The 22,018-nt window shown below is 31.1% G+C and overlaps 1 protein-coding gene across 1 annotated transcript in view; it reads left to right on the top strand.

The window, feature by feature from the left end:
- The window catches only part of MUC19 (mucin 19, oligomeric), a 203,173-nt gene that overhangs the window by 112,217 nt on the left and 68,938 nt on the right, over window positions 1-22,018 (top strand). The window contains exons 75-97 of the mRNA XM_075599071.1: window positions 507-527; window positions 1,283-1,303; window positions 2,378-2,398; window positions 2,951-2,971; window positions 3,727-3,747; window positions 4,834-4,854; window positions 5,424-5,444; window positions 6,200-6,220; window positions 7,290-7,310; window positions 7,863-7,883; window positions 8,639-8,659; window positions 9,746-9,766; window positions 10,336-10,356; window positions 11,112-11,132; window positions 12,218-12,238; window positions 12,808-12,828; window positions 13,584-13,604; window positions 14,680-14,700; window positions 15,253-15,273; window positions 16,029-16,049; window positions 17,726-17,746; window positions 18,784-18,804; window positions 19,888-19,908. Coding sequence (XP_075455186.1) covers window positions 507-527; window positions 1,283-1,303; window positions 2,378-2,398; window positions 2,951-2,971; window positions 3,727-3,747; window positions 4,834-4,854; window positions 5,424-5,444; window positions 6,200-6,220; window positions 7,290-7,310; window positions 7,863-7,883; window positions 8,639-8,659; window positions 9,746-9,766; window positions 10,336-10,356; window positions 11,112-11,132; window positions 12,218-12,238; window positions 12,808-12,828; window positions 13,584-13,604; window positions 14,680-14,700; window positions 15,253-15,273; window positions 16,029-16,049; window positions 17,726-17,746; window positions 18,784-18,804; window positions 19,888-19,908 — 483 coding nt within the window. The remainder of the gene's footprint in view (window positions 1-506; window positions 528-1,282; window positions 1,304-2,377; window positions 2,399-2,950; window positions 2,972-3,726; window positions 3,748-4,833; window positions 4,855-5,423; window positions 5,445-6,199; window positions 6,221-7,289; window positions 7,311-7,862; window positions 7,884-8,638; window positions 8,660-9,745; window positions 9,767-10,335; window positions 10,357-11,111; window positions 11,133-12,217; window positions 12,239-12,807; window positions 12,829-13,583; window positions 13,605-14,679; window positions 14,701-15,252; window positions 15,274-16,028; window positions 16,050-17,725; window positions 17,747-18,783; window positions 18,805-19,887; window positions 19,909-22,018) is intronic.

The following is a 22,018-nucleotide window of genomic DNA, read 5'->3' as shown; positions in this document are numbered from 1 at the left end:
ATTATTGAGTAATATGAGAAAAAATCATCTGAAACTGTTTTACTCCTTTCATGTTTTGTTTTGTAACTTTTTTTTGCATGAATTATGTAAAATATCCTAAACATAGCTTTCAATTCTTATATACAATTGTTGCTACTTTTCATAGAATTACAAAACACAAACAAGTGACCACAAGGGATCACTCAAGTCCCTATAAGCTACACTCTTGATACAAAAGGAAATATGTATACATAAAGTAACAGTTTAATAACTGTTACCACAATTGCAAGCTGATAAATGGCAGTGTTATTGACTGTGACGGAATCTAGTGCAATTATGCCTGGTTTAGGCTGGTTTATATTACAACAGTCTAAATGCTTAGCTGAGCTATCCATGATGTAGATGCTATGTATAAATTCAATTATCTGCATTTTTTTAAATCAATAGTTATTTGTTGTGTTAAATGCATCCTATCCCTAAGATTACATTATTGTTGTACATTTCTGAAGTATCTCTTTTTGTTACAGCAACGACACCTGGAGTTACAGGTATAATATTTTGATTATAAATACTCTCATCTAACAATAATAACATGTACAAGGATAATTGGAAATCCTTAAACACGTCAGATTATATTTGGGTGTAAAGAAATACTTGTCTCCATGTGAAAAGTAATAATATCTTGAATCAGAATATGTTTGCCACCACTGAGTGTGAGAAACAACCTAGTCCCATTATTTAGAGTAATGTATGGATATAGTTTAAGTTATAAAATGTATCTTTGCATAAATTACACTATTAGAAAGGATTTGGTGGATTAAGATATGAGTGTGGCGTTATCACACCATCTATATAGAGAATAAGGCTGAAAACATGAGAGGAAATAGGATTGCATGAGGGGAGGACATTAGGGGAAAATAATGTGTGTGAAAGAAATTAGCCGGAACAGTATAAGGAAAGACATGGGGATTTGTATGAGGAGATATGAGAGGGCTTTGAAAAATAAGCATTGATGGAAGGAGGCAGGAAGACTAGTGAGATGATCCAAGAAGAGCATCATGAATAATGATGGGTCTGAAAGTTTAATTTCTGTAAAGTAAAAGTGCCTCAGTAGGAAGGCTCTTTGTATTATCTCATTTCTTAGCTGCACTTACTAGTATAAATTTAACAAAGATTTTTCCAAAAATATCCACAGGTTGGATGCAATTTGAAAAATATATAGATAGTGTTTAGAATAAATTTGCCTACAACCTAGATTTGAATTGTTCTTGTCGTCTAAAATGTTTTAATATCTTCATTACAGGGACTACACCGGAAGGCTCAGGTAAAATATTTTCATTATGAATAAACTCAAGGAATAATAAACATAATAATACCAAAACTAATAGTTATACTGTATGTAGAGATACATGAAAATCATAATATGAAATTAGTTACATTTTAATACATCAGTATAACTGCCTTTTTTGTGATGTTCAAAATGTTGATACTATGTGAAAATGTGACTGGGTATAAAACAATACTTATTTATTGTATTCTATTCACCTCATCCATAAACTTATATTATTCTAGTTACATTGGTTAAAAATCTATTTTTTAGACAGCGACTCCCCTGAACTTAAAGGCAAAATATTTTCATTATCAATACTCTAAAGTAACAATATTATTTAATGAAAGGATGCCCTAAAGAATTCTTAAACTCATCAGATTATATCTGTGTGTATTTTTCTTTTCTGATGCTGTAAATATCCCTAGTTATTCATTTTCAATTCCCATTTATATGGTCATAATTATCAGAGTTAACATGACAATTTTGTTAAAGAAACTCAGCATAACTCCTACAGGTAGCTACACTGGCAACTATGTTGATATAATGTGACAATTCAATTGGATGTATTTTTTTATATCAATAGGTTTTAATTATAATAACTTTACCCCACCTCTATAATAAAATTATTCTAGTCACCTGTATTTCTTCGCTATCTTTAAATTACAGGGCACTCGCTTGTTGTTTCAGGTCAAATATTTGTGTTATTAATACCTTTAAGTAACCATAATAATAATAATAATAATTTTAAAAACAGAAACAATTTTAATTATTTGTACTGACATGTGAAGGTATCAACATAAATTGGTAAATTCATCAGATTATGTTTCTGAAATAATGCAATATTTTCTACTGATTATGTAAAATATGCTAATGACATTGCTTAATTTTAGTTAACAAAGAAAATTCATGATCAACAATTGAATGCTTTAGTGTAACTGCCTAGTTGTTGAAGATATTAGTACAATATTACAATTCGATTATCTGTAAAAACAAATTGAATCAATATCCCCCAGCCTCTATGATAAATTATTCTAGTTGACAATTTTTTTAAATATTTCTTTATTACAGTGACTCCAACTGAAGTACCAGGTACATTTTGTTCCATTAGCAATACCATTAAGTAATAATGATAAAAACCATAATTATAATAATATTATTGAGTAATATGAGAAAAAATCATCTGAAACTGTTTTACTCCTTTCATGTTTTGTTTTGTAACTTTTTTTGCATGAATTATGTATAATATCCTAAACATAGCTTTCAATTCTTATATACAATTGTTGCTACTTTTCATAGAATTACAAAACACAAACAAGTGACCACAAGGGATCACTCAAGTCTTGATACAAAAGGAAATATGTATACATAAATTAACAGTTTAATAACTGTTACCACAATTGCAAGCTGATAAATGGCAGTGTTATTGACTGTGACGGAATCTAGTGCAATTATGCCTGGTTTAGGCTGGTTTATATTACAACAGTCTAAATGCTTAGCTGAGCTATCCATGATGTAGATGCTATGTATAAATTCAATTATCTGCATTTTTTTAAATCAATAGTTATTTGTTGTGTTAAATGCATCCCATCCCTAAGATTACATTATTGTTGTACATTTCTGAAATATCTCTTTTTGTTACAGCAACGACACCTGGAGTTACAGGTATAATATTTTGATTATAAATACTTTCATCTAACAATAATAACATGTACAAGGATAATTGGAAATCCTTAAACACGTCAGATTATATTTGAGTATAAAGAAATACTTGTCTCCATGTGAAAAGTAATAATATCTTGAATCAGAATATGTTTGCCACCACTGAGTGTGAGAAACAACCTAGTCCCATTATTTAGAGTAATGTATGGATATAGTTTAAGTTATAAAATGTATCTTTGCATAAATTACACTATTAGAAAGGATTTGGTGGATTAAGATATGAGTGTGGCATTATCAAACCATCTATATAGAGAAAAAGGATGAAAACATGAGAGAAAATAGGATTGCATGAGGGGAGGACATTAGGGGAAAATAATGTGTGTGAAAGAAATTAGCCGGAACAGTATAAGGAAAGACATGGGGATTTGTATGAGGAGATATGAGAGGGCTTTGAAAAATAAGCATTGATGGAAGGAGGCAGGAAGACTAGTGAGATGATCCAAGAAGAGCATTATGAACAATGATGGGTCTGAAAGTTTAATTTCTGTAAAGTAAAAGTGTCTCAGTGGGAAGGCTCTTTGTATTCTCTCATTTCTGAGCTGCACTTACTAGTATAAATTTAACAAAGATTTTTCCAAAAATATCCACAGATTGGATGCAATTTGAAAAATATATAGATAGTGTTTAGAATAAATTTGCCTACAACCTAGATTTGAATTGTTCTTGTCGTCTAAAATGTTTTAATATCTTCATTACAGGGACTACACCGGAAGGCTCAGGTAAAATATTTTCATTATGAATAAACTCAAGGAATAATAAACATAATAATACCAAAACTAATAGTTATACTGTATGTAGAGATACATGAAAATCATAATATGAAATTGGTTACATTTTAAAACATCAGTATAACTGCCTTTTTTTGTGATGTTCAAAATGTTGATACTATGTGAAAATGTGACTGGGTATAAAACAATACTTATTTATTGTATTCTATTCACCTCATCCATAAAATTATATTATTCTAGTTACATTGGTTAAAAATCTATTTTTTAGACAGCGACTCCCCCTGAACTTAAAGGCAAAATATTTTCATTATCAATACTCTAAAGTAACAATATTATTTAATGAAAGGATGCCCTAAATAATTCTTAAACTGATCAGATTACGTATATCTGTGTGTATTTTTCTTTTCTGATGCTGTAAATGTCCCTAGTTATTCATTTTCAATTCCCATTTATATGGTCATAATTATCAGAGGTAACATGAATTTTTGGTTAAGGAAACTCAGCATAATTCCTACAGGTAGCTACACTGGCAACTATGTTGATATAATGTGACAATTCAATTGGATGTATTTTTTTATATCAATAGGTTTTAATTATAATAACTTCACCCCACCTCTATGATAAAATTTATTCTAGTCACCTGTATTTCTTCGCTATCTTTAAATTACAGGGCACTCGCTTGTTGTTTCAGGTCAAATATTTGTGTTATTAATATCTTTAAGTAACCATAATAATAATAATAATAATAATTTTAAAAACAGAAACAATTTTAATTATTTGTACTGACATGTGAAGGTATCAACATAAATTGGTAAATTCATCAGATTATGTTTCTGAAATAATGCAATATTTTCTACTGATTATGTAAAATATGCTAATGACATTGCTTCATTTTAGTTAACAAAGAAAATTCATGATCAACAATTGAATGCTTTAGTGTAACTGCCTAGTTGTTGAAGATGTTAGTACAATATTACAATTCGATTATCTGTAAAAACAAATTGAATCAATATCCCCCGGCCTCTATGATAAATTATTCTAGTTGACAATTTTTTTTTAAATATTTCTTTATTACAGTGACTCCAACTGAAGTACCAGGTACATTTTGTTCCATTAGCAATACCATTAAGTAATAATGATAAAAACCATAATTATAATAATATTATTGAGTAATATGAGAAAAAATCATCTGAAACTGTTTTACTCCTTTCATGTTTTGTTTTGTAACTTTTTTTTGTATGAATTATGTATAATATCCTAAACATAGCTTTCAATTCTTATATACAATTGTTGCTACTTTTCATAGAATTACAAAACACAAACAAGTGACCACAAGGGATCACTCAAGTCCCTATAAGCTACACTCTTGATACAAAAGGAAATATGTATACATAAAGTAACAGTTTAATAACTGTTACCACAATTGCAAGCTGATAAATGGCAGTGTTATTGACTGTGACGGAATCTAGTGCAATTATGCCTGGTTTAGGCTGGTTTATATTACAACAGTCTAAATGCTTAGCTGAGCTATCCATGATGTAGATGCTATGTATAAATTCAATTATCTGCATTTTTTTAAATCAATAGTTATTTGTTGTGTTAAATGCATCCTATCCCTAAGATTACATTATTGTTGTACATTTCTGAAGTATCTCTTTTTGTTACAGCAACGACACCTGGAGTTACAGGTATAATATTTTGATTATAAATACTCTCATCTAACAATAATAACATGTACAAGGATAATTGGAAATCCTTAAACACGTCAGATTATATTTGGGTGTAAAGAAATACTTGTCTCCATGTGAAAAGTAATAATATCTTGAATCAGAATATGTTTGCCACCACTGAGTGTGAGAAACAACCTAGTCCCATTATTTAGAGTAATGTATGGATATAGTTTAAGTTATAAAATGTATCTTTGCATAAATTACACTATTAGAAAGGATTTGGTGGATTAAGATATGAGTGTGGCGTTATCACACCATCTATATAGAGAATAAGGCTGAAAACATGAGAGGAAATAGGATTGCATGAGGGGAGGACATTAGGGGAAAATAATGTGTGTGAAAGAAATTAGCCGGAACAGTATAAGGAAAGACATGGGGATTTGTATGAGGAGATATGAGAGGGCTTTGAAAAATAAGCATTGATGGAAGGAGGCAGGAAGACTAGTGAGATGATCCAAGAAGAGCATCATGAACAATGATGGGTCTGAAAGTTTAATTTCTGTAAAGTAAAAGTGCCTCAGTAGGAAGGCTCTTTGTATTATCTCATTTCTTAGCTGCACTTACTAGTATAAATTTAACAAAGATTTTTCCAAAAATATCCACAGGTTGGATGCAATTTGAAAAATATATAGATAGTGTTTAGAATAAATTTGCCTACAACCTAGATTTGAATTGTTCTTGTCGTCTAAAATGTTTTAATATCTTCATTACAGGGACTACACCGGAAGGCTCAGGTAAAATATTTTCATTATGAATAAACTCAAGGAATAATAAACATAATAATACCAAAACTAATAGTTATACTGTATGTAGAGATACATGAAAATCATAATATGAAATTAGTTACATTTTAATACATCAGTATAACTGCCTTTTTTGTGATGTTCAAAATGTTGATACTATGTGAAAATGTGACTGGGTATAAAACAATACTTATTTATTGTATTCTATTCACCTCATCCATAAACTTATATTATTCTAGTTACATTGGTTAAAAATCTATTTTTTAGACAGCGACTCCCCCTGAACTTAAAGGCAAAATATTTTCATTATCAATACTCTAAAGTAACAATATTATTTAATGAAAGGATGCCCTAAAGAATTCTTAAACTCATCAGATTATATCTGTGTGTATTTTTCTTTTCTGATGCTGTAAATATCCCTAGTTATTCATTTTCAATTCCCATTTATATGGTCATAATTATCAGAGTTAACATGACAATTTTGTTAAAGAAACTCAGCATAACTCCTACAGGTAGCTACACTGGCAACTATGTTGATATAATGTGACAATTCAATTGGATGTATTTTTTTATATCAATAGGTTTTAATTATAATAACTTTACCCCACCTCTATAATAAAATTATTCTAGTCACCTGTATTTCTTCGCTATCTTTAAATTACAGGGCACTCGCTTGTTGTTTCAGGTCAAATATTTGTGTTATTAATACCTTTAAGTAACCATAATAATAATAATTTTAAAAACAGAAACAATTTTAATTATTTGTACTGACATGTGAAGGTATCAACATAAATTGGTAAATTCATCAGATTATGTTTCTGAAATAATGCAATATTTTCTACTGATTATGTAAAATATGCTAATGACATTGCTTAATTTTAGTTAACAAAGAAAATTCATGATCAACAATTGAATGCTTTAGTGTAACTGCCTAGTTGTTGAAGATATTAGTACAATATTACAATTCGATTATCTGTAAAAACAAATTGAATCAATATCCCCCAGCCTCTATGATAAATTATTCTAGTTGACAATTTTTTTAAATATTTCTTTATTACAGTGACTCCAACTGAAGTACCAGGTACATTTTGTTCCATTAGCAATACCATTAAGTAATAATGATAAAAACCATAATTATAATAATATTATTGAGTAATATGAGAAAAAATCATCTGAAACTGTTTTACTCCTTTCATGTTTTGTTTTGTAACTTTTTTTGCATGAATTATGTATAATATCCTAAACATAGCTTTCAATTCTTATATACAATTGTTGCTACTTTTCATAGAATTACAAAACACAAACAAGTGACCACAAGGGATCACTCAAGTCTTGATACAAAAGGAAATATGTATACATAAATTAACAGTTTAATAACTGTTACCACAATTGCAAGCTGATAAATGGCAGTGTTATTGACTGTGACGGAATCTAGTGCAATTATGCCTGGTTTAGGCTGGTTTATATTACAACAGTCTAAATGCTTAGCTGAGCTATCCATGATGTAGATGCTATGTATAAATTCAATTATCTGCATTTTTTTAAATCAATAGTTATTTGTTGTGTTAAATGCATCCCATCCCTAAGATTACATTATTGTTGTACATTTCTGAAATATCTCTTTTTGTTACAGCAACGACACCTGGAGTTACAGGTATAATATTTTGATTATAAATACTTTCATCTAACAATAATAACATGTACAAGGATAATTGGAAATCCTTAAACACGTCAGATTATATTTGAGTATAAAGAAATACTTGTCTCCATGTGAAAAGTAATAATATCTTGAATCAGAATATGTTTGCCACCACTGAGTGTGAGAAACAACCTAGTCCCATTATTTAGAGTAATGTATGGATATAGTTTAAGTTATAAAATGTATCTTTGCATAAATTACACTATTAGAAAGGATTTGGTGGATTAAGATATGAGTGTGGCATTATCAAACCATCTATATAGAGAAAAAGGATGAAAACATGAGAGAAAATAGGATTGCATGAGGGGAGGACATTAGGGGAAAATAATGTGTGTGAAAGAAATTAGCCGGAACAGTATAAGGAAAGACATGGGGATTTGTATGAGGAGATATGAGAGGGCTTTGAAAAATAAGCATTGATGGAAGGAGGCAGGAAGACTAGTGAGATGATCCAAGAAGAGCATTATGAACAATGATGGGTCTGAAAGTTTAATTTCTGTAAAGTAAAAGTGTCTCAGTGGGAAGGCTCTTTGTATTCTCTCATTTCTGAGCTGCACTTACTAGTATAAATTTAACAAAGATTTTTCCAAAAATATCCACAGATTGGATGCAATTTGAAAAATATATAGATAGTGTTTAGAATAAATTTGCCTACAACCTAGATTTGAATTGTTCTTGTCGTCTAAAATGTTTTAATATCTTCATTACAGGGACTACACCGGAAGGCTCAGGTAAAATATTTTCATTATGAATAAACTCAAGGAATAATAAACATAATAATACCAAAACTAATAGTTATACTGTATGTAGAGATACATGAAAATCATAATATGAAATTGGTTACATTTTAAAACATCAGTATAACTGCCTTTTTTTGTGATGTTCAAAATGTTGATACTATGTGAAAATGTGACTGGGTATAAAACAATACTTATTTATTGTATTCTATTCACCTCATCCATAAAATTATATTATTCTAGTTACATTGGTTAAAAATCTATTTTTTAGACAGCGACTCCCCCTGAACTTAAAGGCAAAATATTTTCATTATCAATACTCTAAAGTAACAATATTATTTAATGAAAGGATGCCCTAAATAATTCTTAAACTGATCAGATTACGTATATCTGTGTGTATTTTTCTTTTCTGATGCTGTAAATGTCCCTAGTTATTCATTTTCAATTCCCATTTATATGGTCATAATTATCAGAGTTAACATGACAATTTTGTTAAAGAAACTCAGCATAATTCCTACAGGTAGCTACACTGGCAACTATGTTGATATAATGTGACAATTCAATTGGATGTATTTTTTTATATCAATAGGTTTTAATTATAATAACTTCACCCCACCTCTATGATAAAATTTATTCTAGTCACCTGTATTTCTTCGCTATCTTTAAATTACAGGGCACTCGCTTGTTGTTTCAGGTCAAATATTTGTGTTATTAATATCTTTAAGTAACCATAATAATAATAATAATAATAATTTTAAAAACCGAAACAATTTTAATTATTTGTACTGACATGTGAAGGTATCAACATAAATTGGTAAATTCATCAGATTATGTTTCTGAAATAATGCAATATTTTCTACTGATTATGTAAAATATGCTAATGACATTGCTTCATTTTAGTTAACAAAGAAAATTCATGATCAACAATTGAATGCTTTAGTGTAACTGCCTAGTTGTTGAAGATGTTAGTACAATATTACAATTCGATTATCTGTAAAAACAAATTGAATCAATATCCCCCGGCCTCTATGATAAATTATTCTAGTTGACAATTTTTTTTTAAATATTTCTTTATTACAGTGACTCCAACTGAAGTACCAGGTACATTTTGTTCCATTAGCAATACCATTAAGTAATAATGATAAAAACCATAATTATAATAATATTATTGAGTAATATGAGAAAAAATCATCTGAAACTGTTTTACTCCTTTCATGTTTTGTTTTGTAACTTTTTTTTGTATGAATTATGTATAATATCCTAAACATAGCTTTCAATTCTTATATACAATTGTTGCTACTTTTCATAGAATTACAAAACACAAACAAGTGACCACAAGGGATCACTCAAGTCCCTATAAGCTACACTCTTGATACAAAAGGAAATATGTATACATAAAGTAACAGTTTAATAACTGTTACCACAATTGCAAGCTGATAAATGGCAGTGTTATTGACTGTGACGGAATCTAGTGCAATTATGCCTGGTTTAGGCTGGTTTATATTACAACAGTCTAAATGCTTAGCTGAGCTATCCATGATGTAGATGCTATGTATAAATTCAATTATCTGCATTTTTTTAAATCAATAGTTATTTGTTGTGTTAAATGCATCCTATCCCTAAGATTACATTATTGTTGTACATTTCTGAAGTATCTCTTTTTGTTACAGCAACGACACCTGGAGTTACAGGTATAATATTTTGATTATAAATACTCTCATCTAACAATAATAACATGTACAAGGATAATTGGAAATCCTTAAACACGTCAGATTATATTTGGGTGTAAAGAAATACTTGTCTCCATGTGAAAAGTAATAATATCTTGAATCAGAATATGTTTGCCACCACTGAGTGTGAGAAACAACCTAGTCCCATTATTTAGAGTAATGTATGGATATAGTTTAAGTTATAAAATGTATCTTTGCATAAATTACACTATTAGAAAGGATTTGGTGGATTAAGATATGAGTGTGGCGTTATCACACCATCTATATAGCGAATAAGGCTGAAAACATGAGAGGAAATAGGATTGCATGAGGGGAGGACATTAGGGGAAAATAATGTGTGTGAAAGAAATTAGCCGGAACAGTATAAGGAAAGACATGGGGATTTGTATGAGGAGATATGAGAGGGCTTTGAAAAATAAGCATTGATGGAAGGAGGCAGGAAGACTAGTGAGATGATCCAAGAAGAGCATCATGAACAATGATGGGTCTGAAAGTTTAATTTCTGTAAAGTAAAAGTGCCTCAGTAGGAAGGCTCTTTGTATTATCTCATTTCTTAGCTGCACTTACTAGTATAAATTTAACAAAGATTTTTCCAAAAATATCCACAGGTTGGATGCAATTTGAAAAATATATAGATAGTGTTTAGAATAAATTTGCCTACAACCTAGATTTGAATTGTTCTTGTCGTCTAAAATGTTTTAATATCTTCATTACAGGGACTACACCGGAAGGCTCAGGTAAAATATTTTCATTATGAATAAACTCAAGGAATAATAAACATAATAATACCAAAACTAATAGTTATACTGTATGTAGAGATACATGAAAATCATAATATGAAATTAGTTACATTTTAATACATCAGTATAACTGCCTTTTTTGTGATGTTCAAAATGTTGATACTATGTGAAAATGTGACTGGGTATAAAACAATACTTATTTATTGTATTCTATTCACCTCATCCATAAAATTATATTATTCTAGTTACATTGGTTAAAAATCTATTTTTTAGACAGCGACTCCCCCTGAACTTAAAGGCAAAATATTTTCATTATCAATACTCTAAAGTAACAATATTATTTAATGAAAGGATGCCCTAAATAATTCTTAAACTGATCAGATTACGTATATCTGTGTGTATTTTTCTTTTCTGATGCTGTAAATGTCCCTAGTTATTCATTTTCAATTCCCATTTATATGGTCATAATTATCAGAGTTAACATGACAATTTTGTTAAAGAAACTCAGCATAATTCCTACAGGTAGCTACACTGGCAACTATGTTGATATAATGTGACAATTCAATTGGATGTATTTTTTTATATCAATAGGTTTTAATTATAATAACTTCACCCCACCTCTATGATAAAATTTATTCTAGTCACCTGTATTTCTTCGCTATCTTTAAATTACAGGGCACTCGCTTGTTGTTTCAGGTCAAATATTTGTGTTATTAATATCTTTAAGTAACCATAATAATAATAATAATAATAATTTTAAAAACCGAAACAATTTTAATTATTTGTACTGACATGTGAAGGTATCAACATAAATTGGTAAATTCATCAGATTATGTTTCTGAAATAATGCAATATTTTCTACTGATTATGTAAAATATGCTAATGACATTGCTTCATTTTAGTTAACAAAGAAAATTCATGATCAACAATTGAATGCTTTAGTGTAACTGCCTAGTTGTTGAAGATGTTAGTACAATATTACAATTCGATTATCTGTAAAAACAAATTGAATCAATATCCCCCGGCCTCTATGATAAATTATTCTAGTTGACAATTTTTTTTTAAATATTTCTTTATTACAGTGACTCCAACTGAAGTACCAGGTACATTTTGTTCCATTAGCAATACCATTAAGTAATAATGATAAAAACCATAATTATAATAATATTATTGAGTAATATGAGAAAAAATCATCTGAAACTGTTTTACTCCTTTCATGTTTTGTTTTGTAACTTTTTTTTGTATGAATTATGTATAATATCCTAAACATAGCTTTCAATTCTTATATACAATTGTTGCTACTTTTCATAGAATTACAAAACACAAACAAGTGACCACAAGGGATCACTCAAGTCCCTATAAGCTACACTCTTGATACAAAAGGAAATATGTATACATAAAGTAACAGTTTAATAACTGTTACCACAATTGCAAGCTGATAAATGGCAGTGTTATTGACTGTGACGGAATCTAGTGCAATTATGCCTGGTTTAGGCTGGTTTATATTACAACAGTCTAAATGCTTAGCTGAGCTATCCATGATGTAGATGCTATGTATAAATTCAATTATCTGCATTTTTTTAAATCAATAGTTATTTGTTGTGTTAAATGCATCCTATCCCTAAGATTACATTATTGTTGTACATTTCTGAAGTATCTCTTTTTGTTACAGCAACGACACCTGGAGTTACAGGTATAATATTTTGATTATAAATACTCTCATCTAACAATAATAACATGTACAAGGATAATTGGAAATCCTTAAACACGTCAGATTATATTTGGGTGTAAAGAAATACTTGTCTCCATGTGAAAAGTAATAATATCTTGAATCAGAATATGTTTGCCACCACTGAGTGTGAGAAACAACCTAGTCCCATTATTTAGAGTAATGTATGGATATAGTTTAAGTTATAAAATGTATCTTTGCATAAATTACACTATTAGAAAGGATTTGGTGGATTAAGATATGAGTGTGGCGTTATCACACCATCTATATAGCGAATAAGGCTGAAAACATGAGAGGAAATAGGATTGCATGAGGGGAGGACATTAGGGGAAAATAATGTGTGTGAAAGAAATTAGCCGGAACAGTATAAGGAAAGACATGGGGATTTGTATGAGGAGATATGAGAGGGCTTTGAAAAATAAGCATTGATGGAAGGAGGCAGGAAGACTAGTGAGATGATCCAAGAAGAGCATCATGAACAATGATGGGTCTGAAAGTTTAATTTCTGTAAAGTAAAAGTGCCTCAGTAGGAAGGCTCTTTGTATTATCTCATTTCTTAGCTGCACTTACTAGTATAAATTTAACAAAGATTTTTCCAAAAATATCCACAGGTTGGATGCAATTTGAAAAATATATAGATAGTGTTTAGAATAAATTTGCCTACAACCTAGATTTGAATTGTTCTTGTCGTCTAAAATGTTTTAATATCTTCATTACAGGGACTACACCGGAAGGCTCAGGTAAAATATTTTCATTATGAATAAACTCAAGGAATAATAAACATAATAATACCAAAACTAATAGTTATACTGTATGTAGAGATACATGAAAATCATAATATGAAATTAGTTACATTTTAATACATCAGTATAACTGCCTTTTTTGTGATGTTCAAAATGTTGATACTATGTGAAAATGTGACTGGGTATAAAACAATACTTATTTATTGTATTCTATTCACCTCATCCATAAACTTATATTATTCTAGTTACATTGGTTAAAAATCTATTTTTTAGACAGCGACTCCCCCTGAACTTAAAGGCAAAATATTTTCATTATCAATACTCTAAAGTAACAATATTATTTAATGAAAGGATGCCCTAAAGAATTCTTAAACTCATCAGATTATATCTGTGTGTATTTTTCTTTTCTGATGCTGTAAATATCCCTAGTTATTCATTTTCAATTCCCATTTATATGGTCATAATTATCAGAGTTAACATGACAATTTTGTTAAAGAAACTCAGCATAACTCCTACAGGTAGCTACACTGGCAACTATGTTGATATAATGTGACAATTCAATTGGATGTATTTTTTTATATCAATAGGTTTTAATTATAATAACTTTACCCCACCTCTATAATAAAATTATTCTAGTCACCTGTATTTCTTCGCTATCTTTAAATTACAGGGCACTCGCTTGTTGTTTCAGGTCAAATATTTGTGTTATTAATACCTTTAAGTAACCATAATAATAATAATAATAATTTTAAAAACAGAAACAATTTTAATTATTTGTACTGACATGTGAAGGTATCAACATAAATTGGTAAATTCATCAGATTATGTTTCTGAAATAATGCAATATTTTCTACTGATTATGTAAAATATGCTAATGACATTGCTTAATTTTAGTTAACAAAGAAAATTCATGATCAACAATTGAATGCTTTAGTGTAACTGCCTAGTTGTTGAAGATATTAGTACAATATTACAATTCGATTATCTGTAAAAACAAATTGAATCAATATCCCCCAGCCTCTATGATAAATTATTCTAGTTGACAATTTTTTTAAATATTTCTTTATTACAGTGACTCCAACTGAAGTACCAGGTACATTTTGTTCCATTAGCAATACCATTAAGTAATAATGATAAAAACCATAATTATAATAATATTATTGAGTAATATGAGAAAAAATCATCTGAAACTGTTTTACTCCTTTCATGTTTTGTTTTGTAACTTTTTTTGCATGAATTATGTATAATATCCTAAACATAGCTTTCAATTCTTATATACAATTGTTGCTACTTTTCATAGAATTACAAAACACAAACAAGTGACCACAAGGGATCACTCAAGTCTTGATACAAAAGGAAATATGTATACATAAATTAACAGTTTAATAACTGTTACCACAATTGCAAGCTGATAAATGGCAGTGTTATTGACTGTGACGGAATCTAGTGCAATTATGCCTGGTTTAGGCTGGTTTATATTACAACAGTCTAAATGCTTAGCTGAGCTATCCATGATGTAGATGCTATGTATAAATTCAATTATCTGCATTTTTTTAAATCAATAGTTATTTGTTGTGTTAAATGCATCCCATCCCTAAGATTACATTATTGTTGTACATTTCTGAAATATCTCTTTTTGTTACAGCAACGACACCTGGAGTTACAGGTATAATATTTTGATTATAAATACTTTCATCTAACAATAATAACATGTACAAGGATAATTGGAAATCCTTAAACACGTCAGATTATATTTGAATATAAAGAAATACTTGTCTCCATGTGAAAAGTAATAATATCTTGAATCAGAATATGTTTGCCACCACTGAGTGTGAGAAACAACCTAGTCCCATTATTTAGAGTAATGTATGGATATAGTTTAAGTTATAAAATGTATCTTTGCATAAATTACACTATTAGAAAGGATTTGGTGGATTAAGATATGAGTGTGGCATTATCAAACCATCTATATAGAGAAAAAGGATGAAAACATGAGAGAAAATAGGATTGCATGAGGGGAGGACATTAGGGGAAAATAATGTGTGTGAAAGAAATTAGCCGGAACAGTATAAGGAAAGACATGGGGATTTGTATGAGGAGATATGAGAGGGCTTTGAAAAATAAGCATTGATGGAAGGAGGCAGGAAGACTAGTGAGATGATCCAAGAAGAGCATTATGAACAATGATGGGTCTGAAAGTTTAATTTCTGTAAAGTAAAAGTGTCTCAGTGGGAAGGCTCTTTGTATTCTCTCATTTCTGAGCTGCACTTACTAGTATAAATTTAACAAAGATTTTTCCAAAAATATCCACAGATTGGATGCAATTTGAAAAATATATAGATAGTGTTTAGAATAAATTTGCCTACAACCTAGATTTGAATTGTTCTTGTCGTCTAAAATGTTTTAATATCTTCATTACAGGGACTACACCGGAAGGCTCAGGTAAAATATTTTCATTATGAATAAACTCAAGGAATAATAAACATAATAATACCAAAACTAATAGTTATACTGTATGTAGAGATACATGAAAATCATAATATGAAATTGGTTACATTTTAAAACATCAGTATAACTGCCTTTTTTTGTGATGTTCAAAATGTTGATACTATGTGAAAATGTGACTGGGTATAAAACAATACTTATTTATTGTATTCTATTCACCTCATCCATAAAATTATATTATTCTAGTTACATTGGTTAAAAATCTATTTTTTAGACAGCGACTCCCCCTGAACTTAAAGGCAAAATATTTTCATTATCAATACTCTAAAGTAACAATATTATTTAATGAAAGGATGCCCTAAATAATTCTTAAACTGATCAGATTACGTATATCTGTGTGTATTTTTCTTTTCTGATGCTGTAAATGTCCCTAGTTATTCATTTTCAATTCCCATTTATATGGTCATAATTATCAGAGTTAACATGACAATTTTGTTAAAGAAACTCAGCATAATTCCTACAGGTAGCTACACTGGCAACTATGTTGATATAATGTGACAATTCAATTGGATGTATTTTTTTATATCAATAGGTTTTAATTATAATAACTTCACCCCACCTCTATGATAAAATTTATTCTAGTCACCTGTATTTCTTCGCTATCTTTAAATTACAGGGCACTCGCTTGTTGTTTCAGGTCAAATATTTGTGTTATTAATATCTTTAAGTAACCATAATAATAATAATAATAATAATTTTAAAAACAGAAACAATTTTAATTATTTGTACTGACATGTGAAGGTATCAACATAAATTGGTAAATTCATCAGATTATGTTTCTGAAATAATGCAATATTTTCTACTGATTATGTAAAATATGCTAATGACATTGCTTCATTTTAGTTAACAAAGAAAATTCATGATCAACAATTGAATGCTTTAGTGTAACTGCCTAGTTGTTGAAGATGTTAGTACAATATTACAATTCGATTATCTGTAAAAACAAATTGAATCAATATCCCCCGGCCTCTATGATAAATTATTCTAGTTGACATTTTTTTTTTAAATATTTCTTTATTACAGTGACTCCAACTGAAGTACCAGGTACATTTTGTTCCATTAGCAATACCATTAAGTAATAATGATAAAAACCATAATTATAATAATATTATTGAGTAATATGAGAAAAAATCATCTGAAACTGTTTTACTCCTTTCATGTTTTGTTTTGTAACTTTTTTTTGTATGAATTATGTATAATATCCTAAACATAGCTTTCAATTCTTATATACAATTGTTGCTACTTTTCATAGAATTACAAAACACAAACAAGTGACCACAAGGGATCACTCAAGTCCCTATAAGCTACACTCTTGATACAAAAGGAAATATGTATACATAAAGTAACAGTTTAATAACTGTTACCACAATTGCAAGCTGATAAATGGCAGTGTTATTGACTGTGACGGAATCTAGTGCAATTATGCCTGGTTTAGGCTGGTTTATATTACAACAGTCTAAATGCTTAGCTGAGCTATCCATGATGTAGATGCTATGTATAAATTCAATTATCTGCATTTTTTTAAATCAATAGTTATTTGTTGTGTTAAATGCATCCTATCCCTAAGATTACATTATTGTTGTACATTTCTGAAGTATCTCTTTTTGTTACAGCAACGACACCTGGAGTTACAGGTATAATATTTTGATTATAAATACTCTCATCTAACAATAATAACATGTACAAGGATAATTGGAAATCCTTAAACACGTCAGATTATATTTGGGTGTAAAGAAATACTTGTCTCCATGTGAAAAGTAATAATATCTTGAATCAGAATATGTTTGCCACCACTGAGTGTGAGAAACAACCTAGTCCCATTATTTAGAGTAATGTATGGATATAGTTTAAGTTATAAAATGTATCTTTGCATAAATTACACTATTAGAAAGGATTTGGTGGATTAAGATATGAGTGTGGCGTTATCACACCATCTATATAGAGAATAAGGATGCAAACATGAGAGAAAATAGGATTACATGAGGGGAGGACATTAGGGGAAAATAATGTGTGTGAAAGAAATTAGCCGGAACAGTATAAGGAAAGACATGGGGATTTGTATGAGGAGATAAGAGAGGGCTTTGAAAAATAAGCATTGATGGAAGGAGGCAGGAAGACTAGTGAGATGATCCAAGAAGAGCATCATGAACAATGATGGGTCTGAAAGTTTAATTTCTGTAAAGTAAAAGTGCCTCAGTAGGAAGGCTCTTTGTATTCTCTCATTTCTTAGCTGCACTTACTAGTATAAATTTAACAAAGATTTTTCCAAAAATATCCACAGATTGGATGCAATTTGAAAAATATATAGATAGTGTTTAGAATGAAGCGGGCCTAGCCTGAATGGGCGACACAGCACGTGACCAGGGGGCTTGGCCTCCCCAAACCGGATTGGCCGCAAGAGCGGCCGGGGGAGGGGTCTCATGGTTAAAGCAGGCAGCCAGGAGGGAGGTCCAGCCTCTTGCTCCGGGCTGGCCAAGGATTGATTATGTTTATTATTAATAAACAAAGCCATGGCCATTTTACCTCCAGACTGTCCTCTCGTTATTGGTACATTACACATAAATAATTCTAGGTGAGGGGGGAAGCTCGCGCCTCCCTGGTCATAAATTTGCCTACAGCCTAGATTTGAATTGTTCTTGTCGTCTAAAATGTTTTAATATCTTCATTACAGGGACTACACCGGAAGGCTCAGGTAAAATATTTTCATTATGAATAAACTCAAGGAATAATAAACATAATAATACCAAAACTAATAGTTATACTGTATGTAGAGATACATGAAAATCATAATATGAAATTGGTTACATTTTAATACATCAGTATAACTGCCTTTTTTTGTGATGTTCAAAATGTTGATACTATGTGAAAATGTGACTGGGTATAAAACAATACTTATTTATTGTATTCTATTCACCTCATCCATAAAATTATATTATTCTAGTTACATTGGTTAAAAATCTATTTTTTAGACAGCGACTCCCCCTGAAGTTAAAGGCAAAATATTTTCATTATCAATACTCTAAAGTAACAATATTATTTAATGAAAGGATGCCCTAAAGAATTCTTAAACTCATCAGATTACGTATATCTGTGTGTATTTTTCTTTTCTGATGCTGTAAATGTCCCTAGTTATTCATTTTCAATTCCCATTTGTATGGTAATAATTATCAGAGTTAACATGACAATTTTGTTAAAGAAACTCAGCATAATTCCTACAGGTAGCTACACTGGCAACTATGTTGATATAATATGACAATTCAATTGGATGTGTTTTTTTTTATAAAAATAGGTTTTAATTATAATAACTTCACCCCACCTCTATGATAAAATTGTTCTAGTCACCTGTATTTCTTCGCTATCTTTAAATTACAGGGCACTCGCTTGTTGTTTCAGGTCAAATATTTGTGTAATTAATATCTTTAAGTAACCATAATAATAATAATAATAATTTTAAAAACAGAAACAATTCTAATTATTTGTACTGACATGTGAAGGTATCAACATAAATTGGTAAATTCATCAGATTATGTTTCTGAAATAATGCAATATTTTCTACTGATTATGTAAAATATGGTAATGACAATGCTTCATTTTAGTAATCAAAGAATATTCATGATCAACAGTTTAATGCTTCAGTGTATCTGCCTAGTTGTCGAAGATGTTAGTACAATATTACAATTCGATTATCTGTAAAACAAATTGAATCAATATCCCCCGGCCCCTATGATAAATTATTCTAGTTGACAATTTTTTTTTTAATATCTCTTTATTACAGTGACTCCAACTAAAGTTCCAGGTACATTTTGTTCCATTAGTAATACCATTAAGTAATAAACATTATTATAATAATATTATTGAATAATATGAGAAATAATCATCTTAAAAACTGTTTTACTCCTTTCATGTTTTGTCTTTGAACTTTTTTTGCACTAATTATGTAAAATATCCTAAACATAGCTTTCTATTCTTATATACAGTTGTTGCTACTTTTCAAAGAATTAGCATGATTATTCTTTTATGTACATTTTAAGTGTGTATGTATATTTTTATTTACATACAGCAGGGCCCCGGGTATATGGCGGGTTCCATTTCAGAGGTCGGCCGTATAGTGAAAATCGCCGGAAAGCGGATCCGGCGATTTTCACTTCTGCGCATGCGCAAACCGGCATTTTTGCCGTTTTGCGCATGTGCAACCTATGGTATGCGCGCGCGACCTAAGGTATGCGCGTGCAACCTGCGGTCTGCACATGCGCGCCGGGTGCACCCGCCCATTCTGCACATGCGTGATTTACAAACCAACATGGCGGCCCCCTTCTCGGTGATGCCGTATGAGCGGATCGCCACGAAGCGCCGAGAAGCGGGGCCCTGCTATAGTACTAAGAATGTATGCAAAGCTTTATAGAATTAAGATGACAGTAGATGGAGATAATATACAAAGTATCACAAGTGCAATAAGCGGAGGTAAAAATGGGAATAAGGGAATCATTTCCCTACAGAGCTTACAATCTAAATTGATTAAGGGGAGATTTACCGTATACTATTGTAGCAAGTGCAGTATAGAATATATTTGAAAGCCGAAGTACATAAGGAGTTGAAGGAGAAGCCAGAGGCCCAAACGAACCAAACGCTTTGCTAAAAAGGTGAGATTGTAGGCCAGACTTGAAGATGAGGAGGGCTGTATATTGGCAAATGCAGGAGGGGAGGGAGGTGAACAGGTTGTCAGGCAAAAGTGAGAGAGGTTTCAAATGTCAGTGTGCTTTAGGGACAAATGGAGCATACAGGAGAACACTTTCAGCAAAGCACAGAGGACAAGACTGGGATATTAGAGCCGAGATGTAAGAGTGGTTAGAAGAATGTAGAGCTTTCTATGGTAATGTTCATGCAGAGTTTCATGAGGAGCCATTGGAGGGATTTCAGAAGGGGAGAAACAGAGACAGCTCTAGAAGAGAAAGTGGTAACTGTAGCAGCAGCATGACCAAGGAGGCGCGAGCTTCCACCCCCTCTCATAAAAACCCTCTACATAAAGACATACAAATAACAAGAGGACACATATATGGAGGTAAAAGGCAGCGGCTTATTTATTAACACAAATGGGGATAGCGTACCACCTGTCCGCGCCAGAATGCTCAGGGCTGGGCAACGCAAAGGGGGCACCCCGAAGTACGTCCCGGTGACCTGCCCCCTTGCTTCAAACCCCCCGATAACCAGCCCCGAGCCACTTCTGGGGAACAAGCACCTACCCCCCCCCCAACTGCTGCCGCGACAAAGCAATTGGTCCACTGACCCCTCCATCGTTATCTTTTCTTCCTTGTCTCGAATATATACTCTTATTTTTTCTTGCATAATAAAGAAATGTTAACACGGAAACAAATTTTTTTTTTTTTTTTTTTTTTTTTAACAAGTCAAAAGGGATGGGTGGGTGGGAAACTGTTGAACGCCAAGGAACAAGTGACAGTTGCTTGTTCCTTGGCTCTATTTAAAAACTAACCACCCCAACTGCCTTCCCTGATCGCGCACGCGACCAACAGCCTAGCTGGGGGGGGGGGGGCCGCACCCCCCGGCCAATAGCTGTAGCCACCCATGCGGGCTAGGCCAGCTCTATTTTGAATAGATTTTAGAGTAGGAAGTTAGAAGGCAGGGAGGCCGGAGAGTAAAATGTTGTATTTGTCAAGTCCGATGATATTGAGGCAATATATAAAAGTTGTATTGTAGAGGGACAAACGAAATGTCATATTCTGGCAATGTTGTAGAGAAAAACCAGCAAGATTTAGCCACAGCAGGAATGTGAGAGGTGAAGGAAAGGGGGGAACCAAATATTACACTTAGGCAGCGTAATTGGGAGTCTGGATAAATGGTATTGCTACTGACTGTGCCAGAAACTAGTGCAATTAAGTCTGGTTTAGGCT

The sequence above is a fragment of the Ascaphus truei genome, chromosome 5 (assembly GCF_040206685.1).
Source record: "Ascaphus truei isolate aAscTru1 chromosome 5, aAscTru1.hap1, whole genome shotgun sequence".
Taxonomy (NCBI): domain Eukaryota; kingdom Metazoa; phylum Chordata; class Amphibia; order Anura; family Ascaphidae; genus Ascaphus; species Ascaphus truei.
Note: the sequence above shows the minus strand (reverse complement) of the source record. Positions and strands in the feature narration are given on the sequence as shown.